At 34.9% G+C, this 25,953-nt stretch overlaps 3 protein-coding genes across 3 annotated transcripts; 2 read left to right on the forward strand and 1 right to left on the reverse strand.

The window, feature by feature from the left end:
- The first annotated feature begins 794 nt into the window (after nucleotides 1–794).
- Nucleotides 795–1,550, forward strand: LOC108605942 (probable 60S ribosomal protein L37-A). The gene is made up of 3 exons (XM_017995762.1): nucleotides 795–911; nucleotides 1,157–1,292; nucleotides 1,357–1,550. The coding sequence occupies exons 1-3, from the start codon at nucleotides 909–911 to the stop codon at nucleotides 1,497–1,499; spliced, it is 282 nt and encodes a 93-aa protein (XP_017851251.1). The 5' UTR covers nucleotides 795–908; the 3' UTR covers nucleotides 1,500–1,550.
- A 1,468-nt stretch (nucleotides 1,551–3,018) lies between these two features.
- On the reverse strand, nucleotides 3,019–12,498 carry LOC108607190 (O-acyltransferase like protein). Its single transcript, XM_017997849.2, has 9 exons — nucleotides 11,846–12,498; nucleotides 7,193–7,339; nucleotides 6,253–6,488; nucleotides 5,365–5,650; nucleotides 4,953–5,298; nucleotides 4,527–4,889; nucleotides 4,150–4,466; nucleotides 3,939–4,087; nucleotides 3,019–3,700 (listed from the first exon to the last, which is right to left on the reverse strand). Exons 1-9 carry the CDS (start codon nucleotides 12,279–12,281, stop codon nucleotides 3,482–3,484), a joined length of 2,499 nt encoding a protein of 832 aa, XP_017853338.1. The 5' UTR covers nucleotides 12,282–12,498; the 3' UTR covers nucleotides 3,019–3,481.
- Nucleotides 12,499–23,366: 10,868 nt separating this feature from the next.
- On the forward strand, nucleotides 23,367–25,923 carry LOC108606849 (probable cytochrome P450 4s3). Its single transcript, XM_017997346.2, has 4 exons — nucleotides 23,367–23,607; nucleotides 23,666–24,122; nucleotides 24,920–25,629; nucleotides 25,689–25,923. Exons 1-4 carry the CDS (start codon nucleotides 23,457–23,459, stop codon nucleotides 25,853–25,855), a joined length of 1,485 nt encoding a protein of 494 aa, XP_017852835.1. The 5' UTR covers nucleotides 23,367–23,456; the 3' UTR covers nucleotides 25,856–25,923.
- The last annotated feature ends 30 nt before the right edge of the window (nucleotides 25,924–25,953 follow it).

Raw genomic sequence — 25,953 nt, forward strand, 5'->3', positions numbered from 1 at the left:
CTTGGTTTAGCTTGAGCTATATAAACTTAAGCCAAATCGACTTGTTCATAGTTGCAATTTAGTTATATATTTTATTATGCTAGACAACAGTTTTTCTCCCCACAACAAAACAATAATTCCATGCAATTATTTAAACAAATAAGTTTGTAGTACGCGTGCCATTAAGGGCAACAGTTGCAACAAAATATTTAACAAAACAAAAAGTACATAACTCTTTGCTGCACCCCATAATTAACAATTTTTTCGATATACATATAGTAAATTTTAATTTTTAGCGTGTTTGTTTTGAGTGTGTGTAAAAAAAAACCAATATGCAATATTAATTGTATTTCGTGCATTATTTCCAATGTAAATAATAATAATTTATTTCATAAATAAAACAATTATCATTTTAGCTACAAGAATTTGAATTTTCATTTAAATTTGAACTGCGCGCCAACAATAATAAATTACATACAGGAATTAGCATTTACATTTGAGCTTAACATAGCGCTGAATTTTAAATAGAACAAATATTAGGTTGTCTACAAGAATTTGAACTGCGCGCTAAACCTAACAGCAATCAGCACACTGCGCAATAAACGTGAGGTTGGCTGCGGCTGCATACTTAACATTCACTGCTATTAAAACTATCGCACCGTACCAATGAGCGACATATCGGTTCGCTCTGTCACGAACGCATACTGCATGGCAGCTCTGTGCTGGTATTTTTCCGTAATGAGCAGCACTGCTGTTAAGAACTATGGCACAGTAACAGTGAACAGCATATCGGCTCGCTCTGTTAAGGATCGCTCTGCAACTCTGTGCTGGTATTTTTTTTGGTAAATAAGCAACACTGTCTGTCAGCCGCCTGTCAAACTGACATCTCTCCCGCTCTTTCTTTCTTCTTCGAGCGTTCGCCATACAAGATGGTGCGTTAAAATTTTTTCCACAAATAAAATCGCCAATTATTGTAAACATCCGTGCATAATATTAAATAAAATTAGTAAAAGTGTTAAAAGCAAAGGCTAATGCAAGTGAAATTGAAGAAATTAACTTAATATATGCAGACAGTGTGCGGCAAATAAACAAAAACAAAATTGGCGATTTCATTTGTATTTTTTTTTTGTGTGTTGAAGTCACATATACTAACATATTATTTTTATTGATACTACAGACGAAGGGTACCTCGAGCTTTGGTAAACGCCACAATAAGACGCACACCTTGTGCCGTCGCTGTGGACGTTCTTCCTACCACATCCAGAAGTCCACTTGCGCCCAGTGCGGCTATCCCGCGGCCAAGTTGCGTTCATGTAAGTGACAACAACAACAACGAACATTAATAAGTTGTACTAATTATTGCTGCTTTTCCAACAGACAACTGGTCCGTCAAGGCCAAGAGGAGGAAGACCACTGGCACTGGCCGCATGAGCCACCTGAAGGTTGTCCGCCGCCGTTTCCGCAACGGTTTCCGTGAAGGCACCCAGGCTAAGCCCAAGAAGGCTCCGGCTACCAAATAAGCTAAATGCAAACACTCAACGTTTTACCGTTTTACAACAACATCTATAAAACAATAACAACAAAACATATAAAGTGAAGTTAATAAATTAACTTTTTTTTTCATTAAAAGTGACGAAATACGTGTTATTTTTTTCTTGTGCCTACAACAAGCTGCCGCAACAATAAGTGAACAAATTGAATTTTTTTCTGTGTATTTCCAACGTGTGTGTGCCTGAAAGAGAAGGCGATACTTTTGTTGTGGTATTAGCTTGCAGAGTTGGGAAGATTTGTATGGATTGGAGTAAATAATTTCAAACTACATGGAATATGGACAAGCAAAAGTCCGAATATATCTTCTGCGCAATTGCGTTGCCTGAAAGTGAGCGAGAGAGAGCTAGGTATGTTGTATGCATGAGCCATGAGCACATGTCTGCATGGAAAAGTACAATAATATGTTCCATATAGAGTTGCAAAGCAATGGCTAATAGTATTCAATCAAAAAAAATCTACGATTTGTTTTATATTGTATGTGAAATTCATTTAAAACGTGTTTTTACATACATAAACTCGTACTAATTAGCAAATGCTAATGCAAATGCAGTTACCTCTCCAAAATGAGCAAACACTCATATATTTGTCTACATTGGCAATAGTTCTAATAGCTAATTTGTGTCTTAAGCAATCCATATTCATAATTTGTTTATCTGGACAACTATAAATTGTTTCCCTCTAACCCAGAAATATTGTTTAACTTATTAGTAAGAAGCTGAACATTTTCTTATTAATATTGGTATTCATACTTTAAAGTAAATAACTTAAATCCAGTTCATTTTATATATCTTTTTTTTTTAACATATACATCAAAATAATCAAGTATTGTTAAACTAATAGGCTTACTATACAGAAAGTTCTCCTACTCAATTCAAGGTATTGAAATAATTTTTATAAATGAATCAACTAAGAATTGTTTGTCTTACATTAATCGCAGTCATTTAAAAAATACCCACAAATATGTGTTTATCCTAGATGATTAACAGGGTCAAGCTATATTAAATTATAGTATTGCTTTTTCCATTGACATTGTTTAACAGCCATTGGGATTATATTTTTATTAAACTGCTACTGCTCTTATTTATATACTAAAAGTCTTGTTTAGTTATTATATTGTTTAGAAAATCCTCTAATGCCTTTATGCCATTTAAATTATAAATGCACTAATCGTTCTTATTTACAAATTAGTAAAAGACTCGCTCTTGGTTCTGGTTTTAAACAATTTTAGTTTCGCCTAAAAAATATAATACGAATTTTTGTTGTACAACAATCGAAATTTGCAGCTCGAAAATATGCTGCTATTTTTTTTTTAATTGCTTACCTGTAGGAAAAAGCTTTCTATTATTAAATCTGTTGACTTGTTATTGGTTTCAATTGATTATGGAATTAAATTCTAAAGTTAAATCTATTACCAAATATTTATCAATATGCAGCTCTCGAAAGTAAAAAACACATTTGGTTAAACGTTAACATTGCTCCATGTTTATTAAATTAAATTACATAAAATTAAAAAAAAAAAAAGCATTTCGACCTGGGCTTACAATTAAATATCGCATAGGGTAGTTATACATAATAATGATACATTTTTATTAAACAATATAAAGAGCCACTGCTTTTGAATGGGCAGAGCTCTGTTTATCAAGCAAGATGATTGATTTATCGCACTAGAAAGCAGTGATTGGTTAGGATAGGGTTTGTTTTTGACTTGATTCGGATTCGAATTTGATTCGATCGATCTAACTCACTCTCTATCTAGATGACTAATAATTAAATTTACAATGTATAAAGCGTTTAACTAACAACTAATGGTAAATGTGTAAGCTATAGGGGTAGAGCAGTGGGATTAGGAATGAGGAGTGGCGTGAATTAAATACATATTGTTTACTAAATGCTAAAGACGAAAATGTACAAACATTATTAACATATATAAGCTTTTGATTTTGGTCGCTATTTAATCGGCGTGCGGATGCAAAAGCTTCGTTTGCGTCGTGGCAGTGCCATTTGGCATGGAGCTGGGCGTGCTGCTGGTTTCTATCGCTGGCGTCGTTGACTTCACTGCTGCTGGTGTGCTCCGGATGAGCAGCTTCTTGAGGTTCTGGAAGGGCGCATCGAAGAGCACTGTGAGCGCCACAGAGGCGAGGAATATCGATATAAATTCGTTTGTATCGAGCTGAAAGTAAGAACAGTAAAAAATTATTAAAAATAAAAGTAAAAAAAAGGTATATAAAAGTAATTTTCGAATACATGCATCTTTTTTTCATGTTTTCAACAAAAGTAAGTAGTGTAAAAATAAATGTTTGACTTAAATGATAGAAAATACTTTTGAAGTTTAAGGGACATTACAAAATATAAATAATAAAATTTTTTTCAATAACTTTTGCTAATGCTAAAGCAAACTATATGCTTACAATAATTGAGACAAAATTGTAGTAATGATGTATATGACGCCTTCGGCCCACATTATAGAAAAAGACGGGGAATTGCGTCAGATAAATGGCATAGGACAGCTTGGTAGACACCTGAAAGCCGCGCCAGGCGAACATGCGCGTAAATTTGTCTACAAAAAAATATAAAATAAATTAGTTAAGTTTAAAGTAAAGCGATATTAACAAAAAATACTTGTATAGCCATTGTGCGAAACAAAAACAATCCATGAGAAGAACAGACACCAGGCAATGGGCGCAAAGGCGGCATAAATCGCTGCATGCGTTGAATTGTAAACATAGTTAATGTCACCCATGGGCGCTGGACCTAAGAGTGAGGCCAGCACACAAACCGTAGCCGCCAGCCAGCCCAGACGCAGCTGCAGACTGCTCAGCTGTGCGCCCTGGAATTTACGTAAAACATAGCCAAGCAGTATGCCCATGATATAGACAGTAGAGCGATGTGGCGGAAAGGAGTACATATAGTCGGCAGTGCGGAACAAGCGTTGAATGCTGCAAAGGCATTAAATGTTAAGTACGATTTAAATATATAATATAGCGCGTGTAACTAACTTGGTGCCAAAGTAAATATAGTTGGACAGCTGATTGACAATTGTGGTATAATAACGCGCAGCTGTGCCCACAGTGCAGAGCAGCAACAATGCCAGCAGTCCGCGTCTAGGCCAGCGCCAGAGTGCCAATATAAATATTGGAGCAACAGCAAATAATTCCGTATCAATGCCCAGATGATGCGTATGCGTTAGACACATCTCGCTAAAGCCAAAGTAGTTGTGTATGAAGAGCAGATTGCGCCACCAGTGCTGCTTGCAAATGTCCGCATGATGACCCACAACAAGATTCCATTGCGGTCCCGAGCCCCAAAGCGGCAGCACATAGGTGCAGAAGAGTATCAAGGCGGCCAATGGTGGCACAATGCTGTGGCAACATAAGAGTAAGCATTAGTTTCAGTTAGTTTGGAGCCAGTTGCTATAGACTAACCGCATTAAGCGACTGATGTACTCATTTTTCAGTCGTATGGGCTGCTGCTTCATCAAGCGTCCAAAAAGCGAATAGGAGGTAAGCATGCCGCTAAACAATAGAAACGGATCGGTATAGAGCGAGGCAGCGCGTCCAATAACAGTCCACGGTTGTCCCAGACTCTCCGACATGGCTGTGCGATTGTTATACGGATTAAAGAACATGGCCATGGACTTGTGTGAAAAGATTAGCATCATGGCATTAAGAAAACGTATGCCATGCACGGCTTCGATGTCACCAGGACTGCTGCGTGTGCTAAACAACCAGCGCAGGTTCTTGTCCAGCGAAAAGGCAGTGCACCAAGCATCTAAAGAGATACCAAGAGAGCGCGAGTGTTATGCTGAATAGTTACTGCTGTGTGTGTGTGACTTACTCTGCGGCTGCGTTTTGGTGCAACGATCGTAAATGGTCGAGAGCACGGCTATCGAAAGTATGAGCACAAAGAAGCGCACTGCCCAGGTGGTGTTCCGATCCCAAGGCTGTGCATCACGCACCTGACACATTTGCGGCTCCACACGCACATTGAAGCTAATACCGGTGGCTAACGTTTGATTACGCAGATATTCGGCAACGCTATATTCAACATCGCGATGCGTGCAACCGGATGGCACACAGATGCCCCAGTTGACCAATGAATAGCGCGGCACGCGATGACCAGGCTGCAAAAAAAATTAATCATATGGTAAGTTATGCCAAAAGTTTGTCGCTCAAGTCTGGGTTAATGCCAAAATGGAAACAGTCAATAGACGAGACTTTTCTTTTTTGGGCTACATGTCTTCTTTTTTTTTTTTATTGTGATCTCATTGAGTTCACTGAACTGCGCGTTTAGTTAATAATTAACATACTTTATGTTCATACGCTTATGTTAATTTTTTACAACACTATTTTCGTTATAGCGCACAGCTTTTTGTCAAGTTCAATGTCATGTTTGGGTTGCACCTTATCTACGCTAGAGTGCGTATAAAACTTTTTTTTTGCTTTTTCGCTTGTACTCTTTACTTTCGTTTAGCAGCTGCTTAACAGCAATGCGCGCATGTGTATGTGTATTTATGTTAGTATGCTTTTCAGTATGTCTGCGCTTATGGGTTTGTGTGTGTGTGTGTGTGTGTGTGTGTGATCTCATTGCAAATCTCAGTCACGTGCCGCGCACGATTAAAACTGCATTAAGCTAAGCAGAGACGCAGCTCCAGCTTTGGCCAACGAACTTGAGCGACAAGGTTAGTGGGAAATTTTGTTATTTATTTATTATTTTCTTACTTACATCGTTGAATTCGCTTCTAAATGGTCCATGTGATTGTATGAGCTTAAAGAATGACTGCAAGCGTTTCGATTTATGCGGCAATACTGGCTGCGCATATGCCAAGCAATATTGCCCACGCAGCATATTGTTGTCATCTTCGCCTGGCTGTTGTATGCTAAGGCATTGATCAAAGTCACCCGGCTGATTAATATTGCCATTTAAAATGCCCGAATTGAGTTTACCGCTGGCATCATGCACTGCAAAAGAGAGTGAGAGAGCATTGAAAAAAAAAAAAAAATGGCGCTGCAATTATGAGTGAGCTGACATGCAGTGCTGCTGTAAGTAGCTAAATTGTAGCTAGATCTAAACTTGAAAAGCGACAAAAAGTTTGTAATTTCAATACAAATTTGTCTTTAGCTATTTGTAGCCATTTTACTGTTGGCACTGTTAGCGACCTTGACTGTGATTTCAGCTGCTTGTTATTGCAACTCGTTCTGATTCTAAGCTTCTCCACTTTGGTGCCAAGTTCGCACGCACACACATACAAACATGAGCATGTGTTGCTGTTGCTGCAATTTACTGCAGTTGGCAAAAAAAGCAACAACAACACTTGTTGCATTTTGGCATTGTAGCTGCATGTCAAAGCAAAATGTGGGTAAAGTTCGTAGCTTGACCTTCACTTTAGCCGCACGACAGACACATAAGCATAGCTTACATATCTATGTATGTATGTGTGTGCGTGTGTGTGTGTGTGTTTGCAATTTCAGAACTTGATTATTTGATTCATTTGACTTTGCACTCTTACAATTTGAATTCGTCTGGCGGTCACAAAGTGTTCTCTTCTCGCTGCTCTCGCTCGCTCTTGACCTTGACTCGAATTTGTTTTTGTGGCGGCAGCTGATTACCAGTTACTAACTAACTAACTATTGATGACTTAGGCATAGACATAATAAATACTTACTCTTCAAGGCCCACAGATCAAAGTTGTTCAGTGCATTTAAATAACGTTGCATTTGGGCGCGACAGCGTGGAGATGCATCTGGATTGCGAGCAGCATCAAATGGCTGCGATATGGCGAGAAACCGTTGCCCAATATTGTATAAATAAACTGCAAATAAATGTAAGTGCATAAGTTAGTTATAAGTATGAATACGTGCTCATAAAAACAGGAAGCTTAAGCTGCACTGTTGCCAAGCTAAAGCTTCAAAGATCCGCTGCAGACTTATTGCATAGAAATTGTTTTTGATGAGGCGCCACGTGTAAGAAATCGTCTTGTCGATCAATTCTTTTTTTTATGGCAGGCGTGCGCGTACGCCCCCAACCCCAACCCCAACCCACTTGCCAATTCAACATGCAATACGTCACTTGGCCAACTATAAACTGTTGTGCATATAAACAAATATATATATATATATATATGTATACATATGTATTGGTATATACTTTTTGCACTGTCTGTGCTTTGTTCTTATTAAACATTATAATTATCATTGTTGGCCTGTCGTTGGCGTCGTCGTCGTCGTCGTCGTCGCCGTCGCCGTTCGCTGTCTTTTTGTTTATGCTAAAAGCAAATCGGCAACTTGCTAATTTCGCATTCATTGTGCGTTCAACTGTGCCCCAACGTATGTACATATTCGTCAGTTAGTTAAGCTTCATTACCTGCATCCGTCTTCAAGCTGTCGATTCAGCCAGCCAGCCAGCCAGCAGGCAAGGTCGTGGGGCTGGCGAATATATATCTATGAGCTGCCTGGTGGGGGCAGGCTTGAGGCTAACTTTGGTGGTTTTCAGCTGGGCAGTCCCCAAAGTGTTAAAATGCGTCAGTCAGACATGGCGATAGGCTTAGACTATAGAATGTGCTGGCTGCCGTCATCTATTTTTTATATATACAGTAGCTTCGTTTGCTTTTCCTTTTGCCAATATATACTGTATATATATCTATTCAAAATTGCCTATAAATTCAAACGTGTGTGCAGTAGCAAGAACTAAAATTGAAAATTCACTGATCTTAACTCTTCTTTTGGAACGTATTGTTGTCTCTATGTGTTTGGAATTAAAGATCAGTTACTATGTTGATTGAACAATCTATGCTGCATGTCAATTACTTAGCTTCATTGACAATTCTTTAAACATAAAAAAATACAACAAAAGTTGCTTATGCAAAAAGTATAAATAAATTTGCTTACACAGCTATGTGCTTAAATTATTTAACTTAACTTAACTTTTATGCAAGCCATTAACAGCGCAATTTAAAAAATAAAAGCTGACCTAGTTGACTGAACTGGACTGTCCAGCTGCCTATGCCTAGACACAGATCTGTGTGTGTTAATTTGAATTCGTTTACGAATCCTGTGAGTTATTGCTTGGCAAAACAAAATTCTGGTTTTCATATTGCAAAATTAATTACAGACCGACATTCGTACATGTTTTACATTCCTACATAGCTCTAGAGTTGTGTTAACTTGGCTTAGTATAATTCTTTAAGCTAACGTTCAGCTCAAATTAATTGTTGCCAATTTTTGTTGTTACTTTTTACTTTTTAAATTATTAGCTAGAGTTCATCAGAAATTATATCAAAGCGTAATTAATCATTCGGCTTGCATTTCTAATCAAAAGACTTGTTTTAAAATGCAAATTCAAATAATTGTTAGCGGACTTATTGGAAAAAAGTGATAAATTATGAATGATAATAAGTATAAATCTAGAAATTTTTTGTTAAAATAATTTGTTTCAATAACGTATTAAAAACCAATTGAAGCAAAGATTTTACAGCTTTTATTTTATAAAATATCAGCAATTAAATTTAAAATTGAATACAAATTACCAGTAATTAAAATAATAAAAGTAATTTTAACTGTAATAAATTATAAATCTCCAAAGACTGACTAAATGAAATTACAAATGCAATAAAAAAAAAAAATGAAATAGTGAATGTTAAGTAACTTTTGATATTTTTGAAAAATACTTTATGCAATTTCAATACATAAACAATTAGCTCTAGTTGCAAGTGAGCATAGCAAAGATAATATTATTGTTAACAACAATTGTAACTCTTTGCGCAGATATGATCATGACTGCATGACTTTGCACAATTTGGCGTGTCTTTTATTTATGCTGTAATTGTTGTTGTTGTTGTTGTTGCTATTACTTTACGCCTCGCTATTTGTTGTTGTCAATTAGCGTTGGAACATTTGCCGCATCAAGTTAAACAACACATCGATTTAGTCAAAGATACTACAAACATGCATATATATAGTATATGAGCTTATCTATATGGCCAGCCACTGTGTAGAATTAACAATATTTGCTTAGCAAATTTACAATTTAAACACTTGTTGTTGTTGTTGTTTTAAATTGTGATTGGCAATTGCTTGGGACTCGCTTTAAGCGTTTTATCTTAATGTTGGCCAATAGGGCCATTAACCAATTCACTTAGACAAAGTTATGAACTCTTCATGTCTTTGGGCTAATGATTATTAACGCTGCAGTTTTTTTAATTTTTATTTTCTAGGCTGGGCTTGCTAACTGGTTTTTTATTGAGAATTGCAATAGCGTTGAATTTCAAGCTATGCGAGTTTTAACACATTGCATTCCCCAAATTTTAACCATATAGACGCAAAAACTCTATATTTGTGCATTAAATCTAGGCTAGCAATATATTTTGTACTTTACCCGCATCAATATTTATTTAAATTTAAAATCAAACAACAAGGTCGAACCTTTTAGCAAGAATAAGTGCGCTAAAATTGAAGTTAAAGAAAAGACAAAGAAGCAGCAGAAGTGGGACGAGCGACGAGCTCGCTGGCGGAAGTGGTGAGTGGGTTGAGCTAACCCACGAAATTTGTTTAAACTTTAAATCAGAGCTGTAATGTTTGTTCACCAAATTTGTAAACAAGTTAATGCCCAAAAGTTTAGTTATGTGGCCAAGGCTTAAAAATTACAAGAATTTGGTTAATACCAAAAAGAAAATTAAGTATTAATATTTTAAAAATATTATTACAATATATTCATTTTTTAAAATATTGTTGGCATTGATATTTGAAAGGTTTTTGACAAATTTAAAATTTTTTTTTGAATTTTATGTGCATTGATTTTTATAACTATTTTGATAACAGCTTTTGCTTTGCATTTTAACATGTTTATGTTAACACAAATTGATGTAAACAATTAGCATAGTGCTGTTATGCTTACAGCGCAATGTTAACTAACATATAAGCACACTGTTAAGCCGCTTGTTATCTATAGAGAAAATTTAAAAACTGGTTTCACTTTGGTAATTTATTTATAGTTTTATAGCAACATAATTGTTAACAAATCATTCAACTCCGTGGGCAGTTCTTAGTCCAAGGGTCTTAGCCACAAAACACGTACACACGTTTATAGAAACCCCCCACCCCCATATCGCTCGCCGCAAAGCCAAAGTGTTGTCCACTCTTTGCCCGAAGGTCTCACGCTTTGTCTTTTTTTGGTTTTCGGTTTTTGTGTTTTTATTGCGTACATTCAGTTGAGCTGTAATGCTTAAAGACACATCTCTGTTATGTATACTACCTATGTACCTGATATATCTGCATAACAATTTGTTAACTTATAATCGAGCCAGCGAGCGAGCAAATTGATTTTATTTGAGGCACGCGCAGGGCTTATGCAATAATTCGCCTTTGTGGCCTGTTGAGCAAATAAACGCGGGCAACGGGGGCGTCCAGTATAGTTGAAGTTTAATAACATTAACAGCTATGAATTACAAAATGTTGTTGTTGTTGTTGTTGTTATTGTTGTTATTGTTGCCTCAAGCGTTGCGTGGGTGGCGTGAGAAAGTTTATAATGAAAGATAAGGCAAATCGAATTCAATTGCAAAAAAGTGGCAATTGAAATTCATAAGCATGAGAAATACGAAAGTAATAAACATAGCTCAGTAGATTTTTACGTAAATATGTGTATGTGAAAAATAAACAAATATAAATTATCTGTCAATCCACGTAATTTATACACAATCAATTAATTGTTATAAACAATGCCAAGCATTTTTTATTTATTAGACACACAAATTTCTTATCTGCGGCCATTCAAACCTGTTCTTAAGTCTGCAGAGTAAAATACCAAAGAATTCGCTAACGTGGGCACTAATTTAAGAACAGAGCAAAACATTTTGAATTTTTTACATATTTTGAGCCATGACTTGAGCTTACGATTGAAAATACTTAAAGAATTTGATAATTTTCACTTCTAGAATTTTGATTTAGATTTTTAAAAATGCTTGATTTCAAATAGAAATACTAGTTTAAATATTTTTATAAATAAAAAATTACATTAATACAAATTTGGCAATATAATTCATTTGATATTTTTAAAGAAATTTTGCAAAATATAAAATCAAGTTAAATCAATTATTGTACCAATGACAATATTTATAAAATAATTCTAAAATATTTAAATGTTTTGAAAAAAATAAATTATTGACTAAAATATTGAAATAATTTAAACTATTTAAAGCAATTTGCTACAAAATAGGAAAATAATTCAGCTTGAAATGAATTTCTCATATAATTTTTGATTAAGAACTTTTTACATTGAGTTAAAAAATTAAACACAATTTCTACTTTCTTTTCGAGGCACTTACCACGCTCCTCTGCCTCCTCCTCGGCTGCGGCAGCGGCAGCTTCATCCTCCAGCTTGTCGCTCAGCTGGCGCTGACGCAGCGTAAAGTTGCCAACGCTGCTGCTGCTGCTGCTGCTGTGGAGTTCACTCAAATTGCCTGGCATGAGCATTTCGTGAACCTCCAGCACTGTAGTCGTTGTCTCCAGTTTGAGGCTATAGTTGACTTTATCCTCGAATATGGAGGCAATTTGACTTTCGAGCTTATCGTTGTTCGCATCTTTGCCATCGACGGCGCTGCCTGCGGCAACGGCCAACAGATTGTCACCCAAATTGCAATTGTCCTTTAAACTGCAGGTGGGATTGGCAACGGCGGCGGCGGCGCCAGTGAGCGCTCGACTGCAGCTGGGCAGAGCCAGCGCTAGCGCCAGCAGCAGCAGCAACGCAGCTAAGCAGCGCATAATGCAAAAAGAACTTTAGCCCAAAAAAAGGAAAATTTGCTATGCTATTCAGCTGCAAGGCAGGCACATAATCACGCACTTTCAAAGTAAATAATAATGATGAAAACAAAACACACGCGGCGTATGCGCAACTTGAAAAAAAAATTGTTAAAGGGTCGCGTGTGTGTGTGTGTGTGTGTGGGGGGGGTCTATAGGAACTTAAGCGTTAATTTAAACGACCGCTAAGACGCAACATTCAACGTCAACTGATTGTCCAAATGACGCCAATCCAAGCGAAGACCGCTGCCGCTGCCGCCGTCGCTGCCAATTGACGCCGCCGCCTCGCGCTGTTTGCTGTTCGCGCAGTTCGGCGGTTCGCAGTTCGGCTACAAAATGTAGCTATGTGTGTGTGTGTGTGTGTAACTATGACTCCATCTGTTTAGCTTGTAAGTGTTCGACTCTGTCTTAGCCGCAAAAATCGTATTTCAAAACCAAATGCAAACCGAATTTTGAGCTGCTGCTGTTGTTGTTGTTGTTGCTACTGTTGCTGTTGCTACTGCACATCTCTCATGTTGCTGTTGCTGCTGTTGTTGCTTTGCATTGCGTGCTGCGCATGCGAATCAGAATTGTCAGTTTGTCAAACTGTCTGTCTGTCTGTCTATCAACTGTTTCTACTATTATTATTATTATATTTTTTATTGTTCTCTCCCTGCTTTACACTTTCCCTCAACTATTTTGCACAATTGAATTTTAGTGCGCGCGTTTAACTAAAAACAATTATGTAATTTCGCTGTGAAACGTTTTTATTATTCTAGTTTGTCTGTAATTGCAACTCAAATCAATTTTGATTAGTTAACTATACGTTGCATTAGGTTTTGATTTATATGCCTACAAATTTTTATAGCAGCAATTCGTTTTGGCAGCCAACAGACTTATAATAGTTTAATATATAGCATAAGCAACGCTTAAATTGTGTCTAGCAAGGCTTAAAAATTACAAGAATTTGGTTAATACAAAATTAAAGAAAATTAAGTATTAATATTTTATAAATATTATTACAATATATTCATTTTTTTAAAATATTGTTGGCATTGATATTTTAAAGGTTTTTGTTTAGTACCAACCCTAGCAACTAACTTAACTCAGCTTTGACTCAAGCGATTTGCTTGTGCTTTGCATTTTTGCTAGTTTTAGTTAATTTCGAAAAAAATATTATCCCTAGCAAATTACTAACCGTTGTAACTCAGCTTTAACTCAAGCGATTTGAGCGATTTGCACGCTTGCTGCTATTTTTGTTGTTTCGGCTTAAGTTTTGTATAAAAAACTATCCCTAGCAATTAACTGAACTGATGTAACTCAGCGTAGAGTCAAGCAATTGTTTTGTAATTTGCACTCTTGCTTGTATTTTGCTATATTTAATTAATTTGTACTGCATTTTTTATCAAAAACTATTCCTAGCAATTTGCTAACTGATGTAACTCAGCTTAGACTTAAGCAATTGTCTTGTGCTTAACACTGCGTTTTATTTTGTTATTTTTAATTAAATTTGTATGCATTAGCTTGCATTTTTTATATGAAAAGCTAACCCTAGCAACTAATTAACTCATATAACTTAGCTGCAAGTTAAGCAATTTTCTTGTGTTTTCTACGCTTTTTAATACTTCAGTTACATAATCCAAAATATGCTTTAAAAATGAGCGAAATTTTGCTTGAACAACCCCAAAAGTTAATTGACCTAGACGCAAAGTTCTTGCCACATTTGAATTGCGTTAGTTAAAAGCCAGAAAATCTAACATGTTAAAACGCCATTCAATTGAAATTTAATAGCGCTTTTTACAATGTTGTTGCTGTTGCTGTTGCTGTTCGGCTGTTGATTTGTTATTATTTTTAATATTTATAGTTTTATGCAGTTTCAATGCTTGATAAGCGATTTTGCAACCAAGCACGAGCTGCTTGCTGGCCTGGCCAACAAAAAGTCTACAAATAATTATAGTCAAGCTGTTGGCTGTTGGCTAACAACTTGTTTGTGCTATTGCCTGTTGTTGTTTTTAGATCTTTTAATGTTTTGTTTGCAGACAAAACGACGATTAAATGTTCCGTAGCTGAAACCAAAAAAAAAACACAAAAAACTCAACGCTCAATGATTTTTTTTTGTTTCTTGGCGGGATGACTGATGCATTCAGTGATGTTTGATATATAGAGGTTGGAGGCCCAACAATGGGCCACAGCGCATTCGCATTCTGTGGCAGGTGGCAAGCGACTCGTTGCAAAAGCAAAGCTGCTGCCGCTGCTGCTGGCTAAACTGACGCAAATGCATTGAAAGTGAGCCTGAGATTGCCAATATCAAATTACTCAAGAGTCTCGACTACAACAATTTGCAGCTCGCTTGGCCATAACTAACTGAACTGCCACTAGACTTGATATTCTTGCTGCAAACAGCAAACGGAACCAGCCGCCAGACCAAAAGTCTAACAACAACAACAACAACAACAACAACAACAACAACACATTCTCTTTCGTTAGCAATTGGGTCTACTTCTTTGGCTCTGGCTCTGGCTCTAGCTCTGGCCAAGAAAGAATGTGTGGCAATTGACTGACTGAACGAGTTTTTCGTTGTTGGTTCCGCGGAACCACCAACATTCAAAAGCGTCTCATTAACGTTGCAAGCGTTTGGCGTTCGACGTTGCGCTGCGCTGCGCCGCGTCGCGTTGCATGTTGCACATGTGTGTTTTTCAAGTGGCAACAGCCAATGGTGAATGCAACGGGGCAACCTGCTTGGTGGCTTGGCAGCAGTTGCTTTAGTTGCCGACAGTTGCCCGATTAGGCAAGCGGAGCAGCGCACAGTGGGCTGCAAACGCTTGAAAAGCTAGAACAAAAATTTACAAGCAGCTAAATATTTTATTTATGCATTTATTTGTAATTTAGGCAAAGAAAAATTATAAAAAAAAAGCTTTAAGTAAAATAATAATTATAATAATGGCATAAACTTAAAAAATAATTAAAATTTAAAAATGTTAGAGCCTATAAAAATTAATTAATTAATTAAAATATAAAATAATAATTGTAAAATATTGAAGTATAAATCAAACGTAATTTTCAAAATTAAATTAAAAGCTTAAAAATGCTGCAAAATAGTTTTAGTTTTATAAAAAAAAATTGTTGGCTTAGAAAATTGCTAGAAAATATTATAACAAATTAGCTAATATATTTATTTTATAGAACTATAATTATTATTATACCACAATTATTAATTTCTCTATATTGATTTGCTAGAATTAAATTCAATTAATATGCTTGGCATGCATAAGCTTTGCCCCACTGTGCTTGGCGTTGCCAATTGAAATGTTGCTTGGCTTTTTGGCATTTCGTGCGAAATGCTCAGCTTTTCAAGACTGAAGTTTGTGGCGTGTGTGGCAATCATCGGGCCGTGCCACATCTCAGCTCAGCAAGCAACAATTATATTGGTGACATTTAGTACGCACTCTATTTGATGAATTCTTGTTTGCACAACGTCGAAAGACACCAAAGCGACAAAGCAGACAAAGCACACGCAACAGTTGCAACAAAGCCAAAGCGCTAAAGCAATTTTGAGGCAGGTCAGGCGCTGTTTGTTGTGTTTAAACTAAACTAGTTAAGTATGCAAATGCTTGGGAAAATATATGAAGAGCCCTATATTGACTGCGCAGAGTTATCTAAACAACAAAAGGCCAGAGCAGAGCGGTTGCAAATGCAACGTTTAAGCGGCGTGAAAACATCAAAAAACTAAACAACAAAATAGGCTTGACAATAAGTATAGCATGCGTTAGTTTATTCAAGCCCAAGTTGCTTAAATGTTTCAAAAAAAATTGTGAGTTTATGTTTTTGGCTGTTGGATTAATTGCTGATTTATTTATGGCTAGAGCAAAAAGTGAAGGAATTAAAAAGCATTTATAAATATTTATGCAATTTTTGTATTTAACAGCTAAGTAGAAAAGAAGAGGGATAGATGTAGAGACAGAGAAAGAGAGACAGAGAGAGAAAGATGCAAAAGTTCATTTAATTATTGACATTTTAAAATGTAAGTATAAAAAAAAAATGAATATAATATTTATTTATTACAATAAATATGCTCAAAGACAACATTAATTAAGATTAAGTTTAGATAAAAGTAATGTTTAATTTAATATTTATTTGGATTTATTTAATATTTGCAGAATAAGCTGGACATAGAGCAAGAGAGAGAGAGAGATGCAAAAGTTTATTTGAATATAATATATTTATTAATTATATTAAGGTTTAATTTAATTTATTATTTAATTGAATTTATTTAAGTATTGTAAAATAAGCTGAGCAATGAGAGATTATATAATTTAAAATATTGTTTAGCAGAAGCTTCCCCCATAATTAAAACTAATTGCCATTTAGCACAAATGAATTGTTTCTTAAAAGTTGCAATTGGCATTTTGAAAAACCAATTTGTAAAATTGTAAAAAGCTTACAGTAGTCTTAGTCTTAGCCTTAGTCTTAGCCTTAGCCTCTGCCTTGCCTGTTTAGCAGTTAAAGCTGGCTAACTATTGTTATTAACAAGTTTTATGCAAGCCCAAAGCTTATCTCAGCTTGATGGTCATGGGCGCATTGATAAAGCGCGCTTTAAGCATAAATAGCTGCATTTGAGACGCACACACACACACACACATGCACACACAGACATAAACGAGAGCTTGGGAATGCGACAGCTGCTGCAATGCCACCCAAAGTTGCTCGCCTAAGTCTTTTGTTATTGTTGCTGCTGCTCATCGAAAACGAAAGTTCGTTAATGCTGCACAATTTGTATGCGTAAATATAAAAATTGTTGTTTTTTTTGTTTGCTGTGTTGATTGCATTGAATTTTTTCTTTTTTTTTTTTTTTTTGGCTTGCCCTTGGCAATTGTAACCCATTTTCAACAACTGTGCGGACAGACAGACGCTGCAACAAGTTTACATGTGGAATTTTAACTAGTTGTTGTTGTTGTTGTTGTCGTTGTTATTATTATTGTGATTGTGATTGTTTGTTATGCGTTATTTATGGTTGGCTGCATTTTTTGTTCGAAGGGCAAATCAAATGCAGCCCACTGTGCATTTGTCTTTTGTCTTAATTAAAACATAATACGCAACTAATGCCTAATGCGCAATTAAATTTAATTAAGCATCAGAATTTTCCAGCTTTTTATATCCATTTGCTTGACTTGCTTTAATGTGCACTTAATTTTTTTTTGCTTACACTTTGTTTATAAAACATTAAAGTGTGACTCAAGCTAAACAATAAATTCTCTACCCTTAACCCTCTCAACTTGTTTGGCGCATTGAACTGTTTTATGGCCCAAGCGGCAGTTAAGACTTTGCTAAATACATGCTACAGTCTAAGCTAATTACCAGCGACAATTAAGTATGTATTTTAAATGTTAATTAGAACTACTTATCACACAAAGTCTTTTTTTTTTGTAAAACAATTGAATATTTAATGTTGTTTAAGTCAGAGCCTTATTATATAATTTTCATCATTTTTGGTTAGCTACAAAAATTAATAAACTAAAAAAAATATATATAATATTTTTAATTAGCATAAATTTTAGTAGCTTACTAAACTTACTAAAACAATTAAATACTTAATTCCGTTTGCACATTTTGTTTAAGTCAATTAACTTATTATATCATTTTTTATTTTTTAGTTAAGTAAAAAAATTAATTAACCAAACAAAATATATATATAGTATTTTTAATTAGCATACACTTAGCAGCTAACAAAGTTGTTAATTCAGCAAAAATTTATAAACTTAAGACTTAAGGCACAAACTTAGCAATGAGTTGCTAATAATTTAACATTTTTTAATTGCAATTTGAAATAAAATAATAATTAAGTGCTACAATTTGTACAATTTGTATTTAAACAAAGTATATACAAAAAATTAGAATTATTTAAGCAAATTTAAATTAATTTTTAATTTGCACAAAATGAAAGCTACAAATTATATTGTAAAATGCCCTTTGCTTGCTTTAGCATAGACAAAAATTTTTATTTGCTTGCTGGCTTTTTGTTTAAAACAAAACCTGTTCAATTAACAGGCGGCTATTGTCACCTCTCTGGGCTTTCACAGCTTTTGTTGTTAGCCATAATTGAAGTTAGTTTGAAGAACAAGGAAACACGCAATTGGTCAAGTACAAGCTAAAGAGCCAATGGCTATAAAAAAAAAAAATAAAAAAAAATTATTTATTTAAATTGTACATTTGTTGTTAGAATCTTTTTTGGCAGTAGCAACAACTTAAATGCCATAAAAAAAAAAAACAACGATTTATGATGTGCAAGTGTCTGGTCGTCTGTCCGTCTGTGTTTTAGCCAAAAATTAAACGCCAAGCTAGTTAGCCATGCTGCCAAGTTCAAGGCACCAATAAACAATGTGTGCGTTGTTTACAATTCAACAACAAAAACAAATACTACGCATAGTAAAGAATTTATTTAGCAGGCTTTTAATTTTTTTTTTTTTGTTTAGCTTAGTGCCCATTACTTTATGCAAATATTGAAAATACAAACGAACCTTTCATTTTGCAATTTAAATTTGTTACTAAAATTATTTTTAATTAGTTTCAAATATACATTTATTTATGTCTGCGGGGCCTGACCTTTATGTTAAGTTCATTGAGTTCTTTAGGCTCTTGGAATCGCGCGTGTGCCTCTTACGCTTTATTAATCATAAGTATAATTATATTGCCATAATTGTTGTTGTTGCTGGAATTTTATGCTGAGCCAAGATTTTCAAAAATTATTTGGTTCCTCAAACATGAAATAAAACATAAACGTTTTGAATGGTTTTTTAAAGTTAGCTGAACTCGCATATGGCAGCTGCTTAAATTAAATTAAGACAAGTTAACATGGCGTTTTTCACTTAACTATTTATAATTAATTTAATGCAGTTTAAGAATCATTAGAAAATGTTAGACATTTTTAAGCTTAGCGCGTTTTTGATTAAATAAAATATCAGCCTGAAGGCCTTTGTTGCTCTGGCTATACCAATTGTACCATATAATTTAATTCTAGGCTACAATAAAAATAAATTAATTAAATAAAATATATGCATATTTTTTTCATTCCATTAAAAGTGCAAACAATAAATAAATATAGCTCAAATAAATCTCAGCAGCTTCCCACTTTAGGCAGCTCTATTAATATTTAGCCGTCCTTCAGCTACTGTACATAGCAAATATTTAGTTACACACCCAACAACAAAAATATGAAGCATAAATAAATAAAAAAAAGATTAACAGCTAAGTAATGGCAAAGTGCGGAACTAAGCGGCAATAAAGCTTCAATGGGGCGTGTCTGGGCGGTGTCAATAAAGAAACCAAAGGTTGATGACAAACTTTTAGACGAATTCAGTTTATGTGCATAGAGCTTGACGATCAAAGTGGCAATAATTATGGCCAAGAGGAACTTTAGTAACAGTTGTGAAATACATTTATTTTTTTTTCAATTTGTTGCACTATACGCTTAATTAATTGCCTAATTTCTCAGGCTGCACTAATTAATGCTTTGTTTTATTTCTCAGAATTTCTCAGCATGCTAATCACAATAAACAAATGCTGTATATTTAAATTTTAATTGCACATTTTATAGCTTATTTGTTTACTTATTTGTTTTTAAGCTCAACCATAACCTAACCTAACCCAACCCAATTGCATTGATATAAAGTTTTATAAAAAACAATTTCATTGCATGGCTCATTTGTTATTTCTGTCTGCTCAAACATTTGCATAGATAATTGTTTACTAAATTGTTGTTGTTATTAGTTTTAGTAGCAGTTAGTCTGCTTTAAACAGGTTATGCGCATGCACCTTGCACAGTGGGCCCGAAGAGTGCATTTGATATTAATAATATTGCAATTTATATTTTGCAAAAGTAACTTAATGTATAAGAACAAATATATAGGAACTAAGCTAATAATAATCAAATAAATAATACCAAATTTTAATTATCACTTTTTTTTTAGGATTTTATTTTTGCTTAGATAAATATGCTTAAAGTTTTTACTAGATTAAATATTATTTTTAGTTTACTGCCATTTGACAATTATTTAACTTATTATGTGCAAATATTTACGCATTTAAAACAAGTCTAAGCTTTTAAATTAATTTATTATGTGCTGTAATATTTATGCATTTAAAATATTTGTCTAAGCTATGTGCATTTTATTTTATTGCCAAAGCGTTTTGATTATTTTAGTTAAGCTTAGTCTTAAATTTATGTTCAAAATTCTTAGTATGTTCTTTTGCTATTTTTATTGCTTTTGTACCACTGTGCCTGTGACACATGGCGTAGGTGTTTTTCAGGTTTGATTGGACCTTGCACATCGAGCGCAGCTTTGGCTGTCGCCAGCTCCAAATACAAAACAGCTCTCGGCTTATAAGTCCAAGCCTGTTGCACATCTCTCTCTCTCTTTCTCTCTCTTTCTCTCCCTCTCTTTCTGTTTGTATTCCCAGTATGCTGCAGCTGCATTTTGCGCTTTTCAGCGATTTTCTTTTGCTGTTTTTAGCTTTTGCTTGGACTTGGTATGCCAAGGTCAAGATGCCAATGCAATGATGATGAGCATTGTGATTTAAATGCGAGTTAACAATTTTTCCCAACATTTCTTGACATTCAGACAGAATCTGCTGCACTCAGCTTTGGCCGCCAAGCTATGTACATTTTATTAATAATATAAAATTAAAAAAAAATATATAGGAGTGTCAACAAATGAATTTATTATTATTTAAGCATGTACAAGTGCGTAATAGTTGGGAAGTAGCCCACCCAAAATTGGCCCACATAACACTTGGGCAATGGACTGACGACTGATGGACTGACAGTTGATAGACACACGTGCTGACCAAACTGACCACTGACATTGACCTGCAATAGGCGCGGACTTTGTTCAATACGCAAATTGTTGACGTCAATTCAAGCGAGTTCTCTTTACCGTTAGGCCACCTATATAAAGAGATAGGCAAACAATTTCTTTATTAGAAGCTGAAAGAAATGTATAATAATAATGTTTGTTACTCAGTGCGATGCACTAAATAAATTTAAAGGGGAGGGGGGGGCTTAAGTGAATTTATAAACATTTAATTATATTTTAGTGCATTTATTTAGCTCCTAACTTTCTATAAAGTTACATTAATGTTAGCCCCTTTTAACTACGCCAGTGCTTTAACTTACAAATTGCATTAGCATAACAAGAAATCAACTATTTCTATCAAAAGGCGTTGCTAAACATAGGTAGCTGTCTATTGAACCGGTTTATGTTAAGTAAATAAAAGATTCTTTTACTTTAAGATGCACAGTGGTATGCTAGGTGATAGAAATTGTTGAAATTTCAGTTAGTTTTTTAGCCAGAACTCGGCATGAGCATTAGTTAACGTATTTATTATTGATATATTATTTTATTTTTAACTCCTTTATTATTGACATCAAATTTTTTGTATTAAATTTTTATTTTTAACATTATTACAAACATTTTGTATAGACTACGCTTAAAGCAGCGATATGCAAAAATCTTAAAGCTATGCTGATTATCTGAGTAATTTTATTCAAATTTTCGAGCGCCTAAAAGTTTGCTATACAACAAAAGTTAAAAGCCCAAGCTTGTTAGACTTAAAAATTAAACTAAATTGACAAAGCCTATATTTAAATATCAGCATATATATTAAATGACTTGCAGTTTGCGTTGCTTTGCGGCTTATCAACTCAATCTTATTTATTGATTCATAACCTACGCTAGGCAACTGAAAACAAAGTTCAACAATTATAAGCTCACTCGTAAAGACAATAACAATAATACTTTCTTATCAGCTATTGGCACAGTTCTGTCTTATCATCAGCATATATTATTTAATAATTAGAAGAGCTTGACATTGATATTCTATGAGCAAAATATAAATAAAAGCTATAAATAGTTTTTTTTTGTTTGGCAAAAATTTAATAAATAAACAAGTTGAGACTTTTGCTTTTAAAATTTAAATAAATTTCACAATCCAGGTTTTTTTTTTGTTTTTTATTATTTTCACGCGTATTTTTCTAAATATTTGCATATATTTAGGTCAATTGTCTATGCATGCTAATTAATAAGTGTTTTAATTTATTTATTATTTTTTGTGCGTCATCTAATGCAAATTTTCAATGCTAACTTATTGTAGAAACTTGTCTTATTAGCTATGCTGTGTAGTCTGTCTCTCTCTCTCTCTTCAGCGCTCTCTTTCTTCCACTGCTCAATGCAGCGCATTGTAAATTGTTTTTGTATAAATTGCAGTAATTTGTACTAGTTTATAAAATGCTACCTTCAGTAACAAGCTAACCATAAATAGAATATATGTATAACTGACCTACTTGGGCTGGAGCGTATGCGAATTGCCGAGAAAGATGATTAAAAATAAAATAAATTGATTATTTTATGCAACTACACAAATTAATATTTATGTCACATTGAAATAAAATTAATTTTGCGCTGAACACTTTTTAAAAAATAAATAGAATAATAATGCAGGCAGCCAAAATTATAGTAAATAATATATATTATAATTTTAAAAAAAATATAAAGTGAAACGCAAAAAATACATAGAATAAAAACTAAAGTTTGCAAAATAATAATAAATTTTATATCAGCCATACAAATGTTACATCAGCAAAATTTTTAAAGAAATATTGAATATAAAAATAAATCGAGTAAAGTAAGAAAAATACAGAAAAAGACAAACGACAGCTGAGATTAAAAAAAAAATTAAAAAACAGCTTATAGTAAATTAAAATGATTTTAAAATAAATACATAAAGCAAAAGTCAAAATAGAATATAAAAGATTGTTTCTGGTTTAAATAGTAAACAAAAATAAACAATCTTGAATATAATTAGGTGATTCAAAAATCTCAATAAACAAGATGACTTTTGAAAAAATTGTTTACTAGCCTGGCGAGCAACTTTATCTTTATAGCGGCTCTTAGTAGCGCATGCAGCATTCGTTTATGGCCGTAACTGCGACTGCGCTGCAGGCAGCTTGATCAGCAATATTGCTTAAAGTTTTTGCGTAGTTTAGTTGACTAAAACATCAAGCGGTGTGCAGTTGATGTTTACGCGAGCATAAACAACAAATAGTTGCTGTTTTTTTTTTCTTTATATTTTTTTTTTATGGTGATTAACTGACTGTTGTTGTGAACTATGAACAGCTTGGCTTTGTTTGCATTTGCAGTTTGGGCCATATTTTTGCGCTACTTGCCGCAAATATTTCAATTTCTGCGGCTGCTGAAGTTCAGCAAGACGCTGCCAGGACCAACGGTGGGCGAACTAATTGAAAATGTTAAAAAGGGTGGTAAGTTGTTCAAAGTGTGCAATTTATGCACAAATTTCATAATTTGTTTTATTCACAGAGGTGCTCAATTGGCTGAAGCAGCTGCGTCAGCAGCATGGTCCTGTTTTTCGCATTTGGTTTGGCAAGGATCTGATGGTGTTCTTTACCTCGCCTGAGGATATCAAACAGCTGCTAAGCAACAATGCGCTCATCTACAAGTCTAAGAACTATCAGATTTTGGAGCCTTGGCTGGGCAAGGGGCTGCTCACCAATGGCGGCGAGTCGTGGCATCGCAGGCGCAAGCTGCTTACGCCGGGATTTCATTTTCGCATACTCAGCGAGTTCAAGGAGCCCATGGAGGAGAACTGCCGCATTCTGGTGAGTCGCCTGCGTGAACATGCGACCAATGGCGAAGCCTTCGATATTTATCCCTACATCACGCTCTTTGCTCTGGATGCCATTTGTGAAACGGCCATGGGCATCAAGAAGCACGCGCAGATGCAAAGCGAATCCGAATATGTGCAGGCGGTCAAGACGTAAGTAGAGAGACTCCACTGTAGCTTAACTTAAGTATAAAGCTGATAACGGCTTTAGATTCAAATCCAAATGATTTATAACAAAATTAGTTAACAACAATTTAATATAGATAAATTAATCTGATTAAATTCAATTGCGCACACTTAAGCACATAATTTATTGCAGACAGTGTATGAATTGTTTCAATTCAATTTTAATGCTAATAAGTAGTATAATTAGGCAAGCCCAAAAGACTCAAAGAATAAGTTTATGACATTAATAATTAAAAACTGCAATCAATTTAGCTGCATATTAAATTAAATTGTGGATTTTACTTAAGAACATTTCATTTTAAATTTAAATTGTGGATTTTATTTAAGAACATTTAATTTAGAATTTAAAAAATATTCGTATAGAATTAAATTGTGGATTTTACTTGAGAGCATTTTAGTATTTAAAAATTATAATTCAAGAGCTGCAAATAAGAAATTATTTTTTTATTAAATTTAATTACAAAGCGCTGCAGATAAGAAATTATTTTTTATTAAATTAAATTACTTATTAAGCAAATTAAAAACATTTAATTTAGCATTTAAAAATTATAAGTCAAAAATTGCAGTCACTGCAAATAAGAATTTATATTTTATTTCCTTACTAATGACTAAAAACGGTAGAAGCAAAATTTTTAAAATTAATTAAACTAAATATTTGTATAAATAGAATTGTGAATAACCAAAGCAGATGCGTGTTAGGCTTAGTTTTTAATAGTTAAATGCTTATTATTCTAATTATAATACTTTCGATTTGTCTTCTTCAGCATCTGTCATATATTGCACAAGCAGAGCTTCAGCTTCTGGCAGCGCCTGAACTTTGTCTTCAATCTAACTGCCAAGGGACGCGAACGCAATGCGGCATTGAGTGTGCTGCATGGCGAGACGGATCGTGTGATACGCCAGCGTCGTGAGCAGCTGTTGCAGCAGCAGCAGCGGCAGGCGGAGCAGAATGATGATGATGATGATGATGTGGGTGGCAAGCGGCGTTTGGCGTTCTTGGACATGTTGCTGCAGTCACAATTGGACGGCGTCGAGCTAAGTGATCGCGATATACGCGAGGAAGTGGATACATTTATGTTCGAGGGACATGATACGACCAGCTCGGCCATAGCTTTTGCTATTTACGAGCTGTCCCGGCATGCTGAAGTGCAGCAGCGTGTGTATGAGGAGGCGCTGGAGCTGCAGGGACGCGAAAAGGAGTCGATGCCTTATTTGGAGGCGGTTATCAAGGAAACGCTGCGTTTATATCCTTCAGTGCCGTTTTTCTCACGCGTCGCGCTGGAGGATTTGCAGGTGGGCAGCATAACTGTGCCCAAGGGTGCATCGGTTAGTCATTTGATTTATATGCTGCATCGCGATCCGCAAAGCTTTCCAGATCCCGAACGCTTTGACCCCGATCGCTTCTATTTAAACGAAAAGCAACTGCATCCTTTTGCTTTTGCTGCCTTTAGCGCTGGACCACGCAATTGCATAGGTACCCCAACCCCACCCAACCCACTGTATAGCTGTTTGTCTAATTTGCATTTTTTATAGGTCAAAAGTTTGCCATGCTGGAGCTCAAGTGCACGCTTTCAATGCTGCTGCGTCATTATGAATTCTTGCCAGCTCCTGGTCATCAGCCCATTACCTTGGCTGAGTTGGTGATGAAGAGCGGCAATGGTGTCATGGTGCGCATTAAGTCGCGCCCACTGACCCACTAAGCAACATACTCCCCTCCCTTATCTTTTAAGAGCACTGCTAAATATAGTTCAAACAAAAAAAAAAAAAAGAAAAACAAGCGATTTGATTTTGCATTAGT

Source organism: Drosophila busckii, chromosome X (genome assembly GCF_011750605.1).
Source record: "Drosophila busckii strain San Diego stock center, stock number 13000-0081.31 chromosome X, ASM1175060v1, whole genome shotgun sequence".
NCBI classification, from domain to species: Eukaryota; Metazoa; Arthropoda; class Insecta; order Diptera; family Drosophilidae; genus Drosophila; species Drosophila busckii.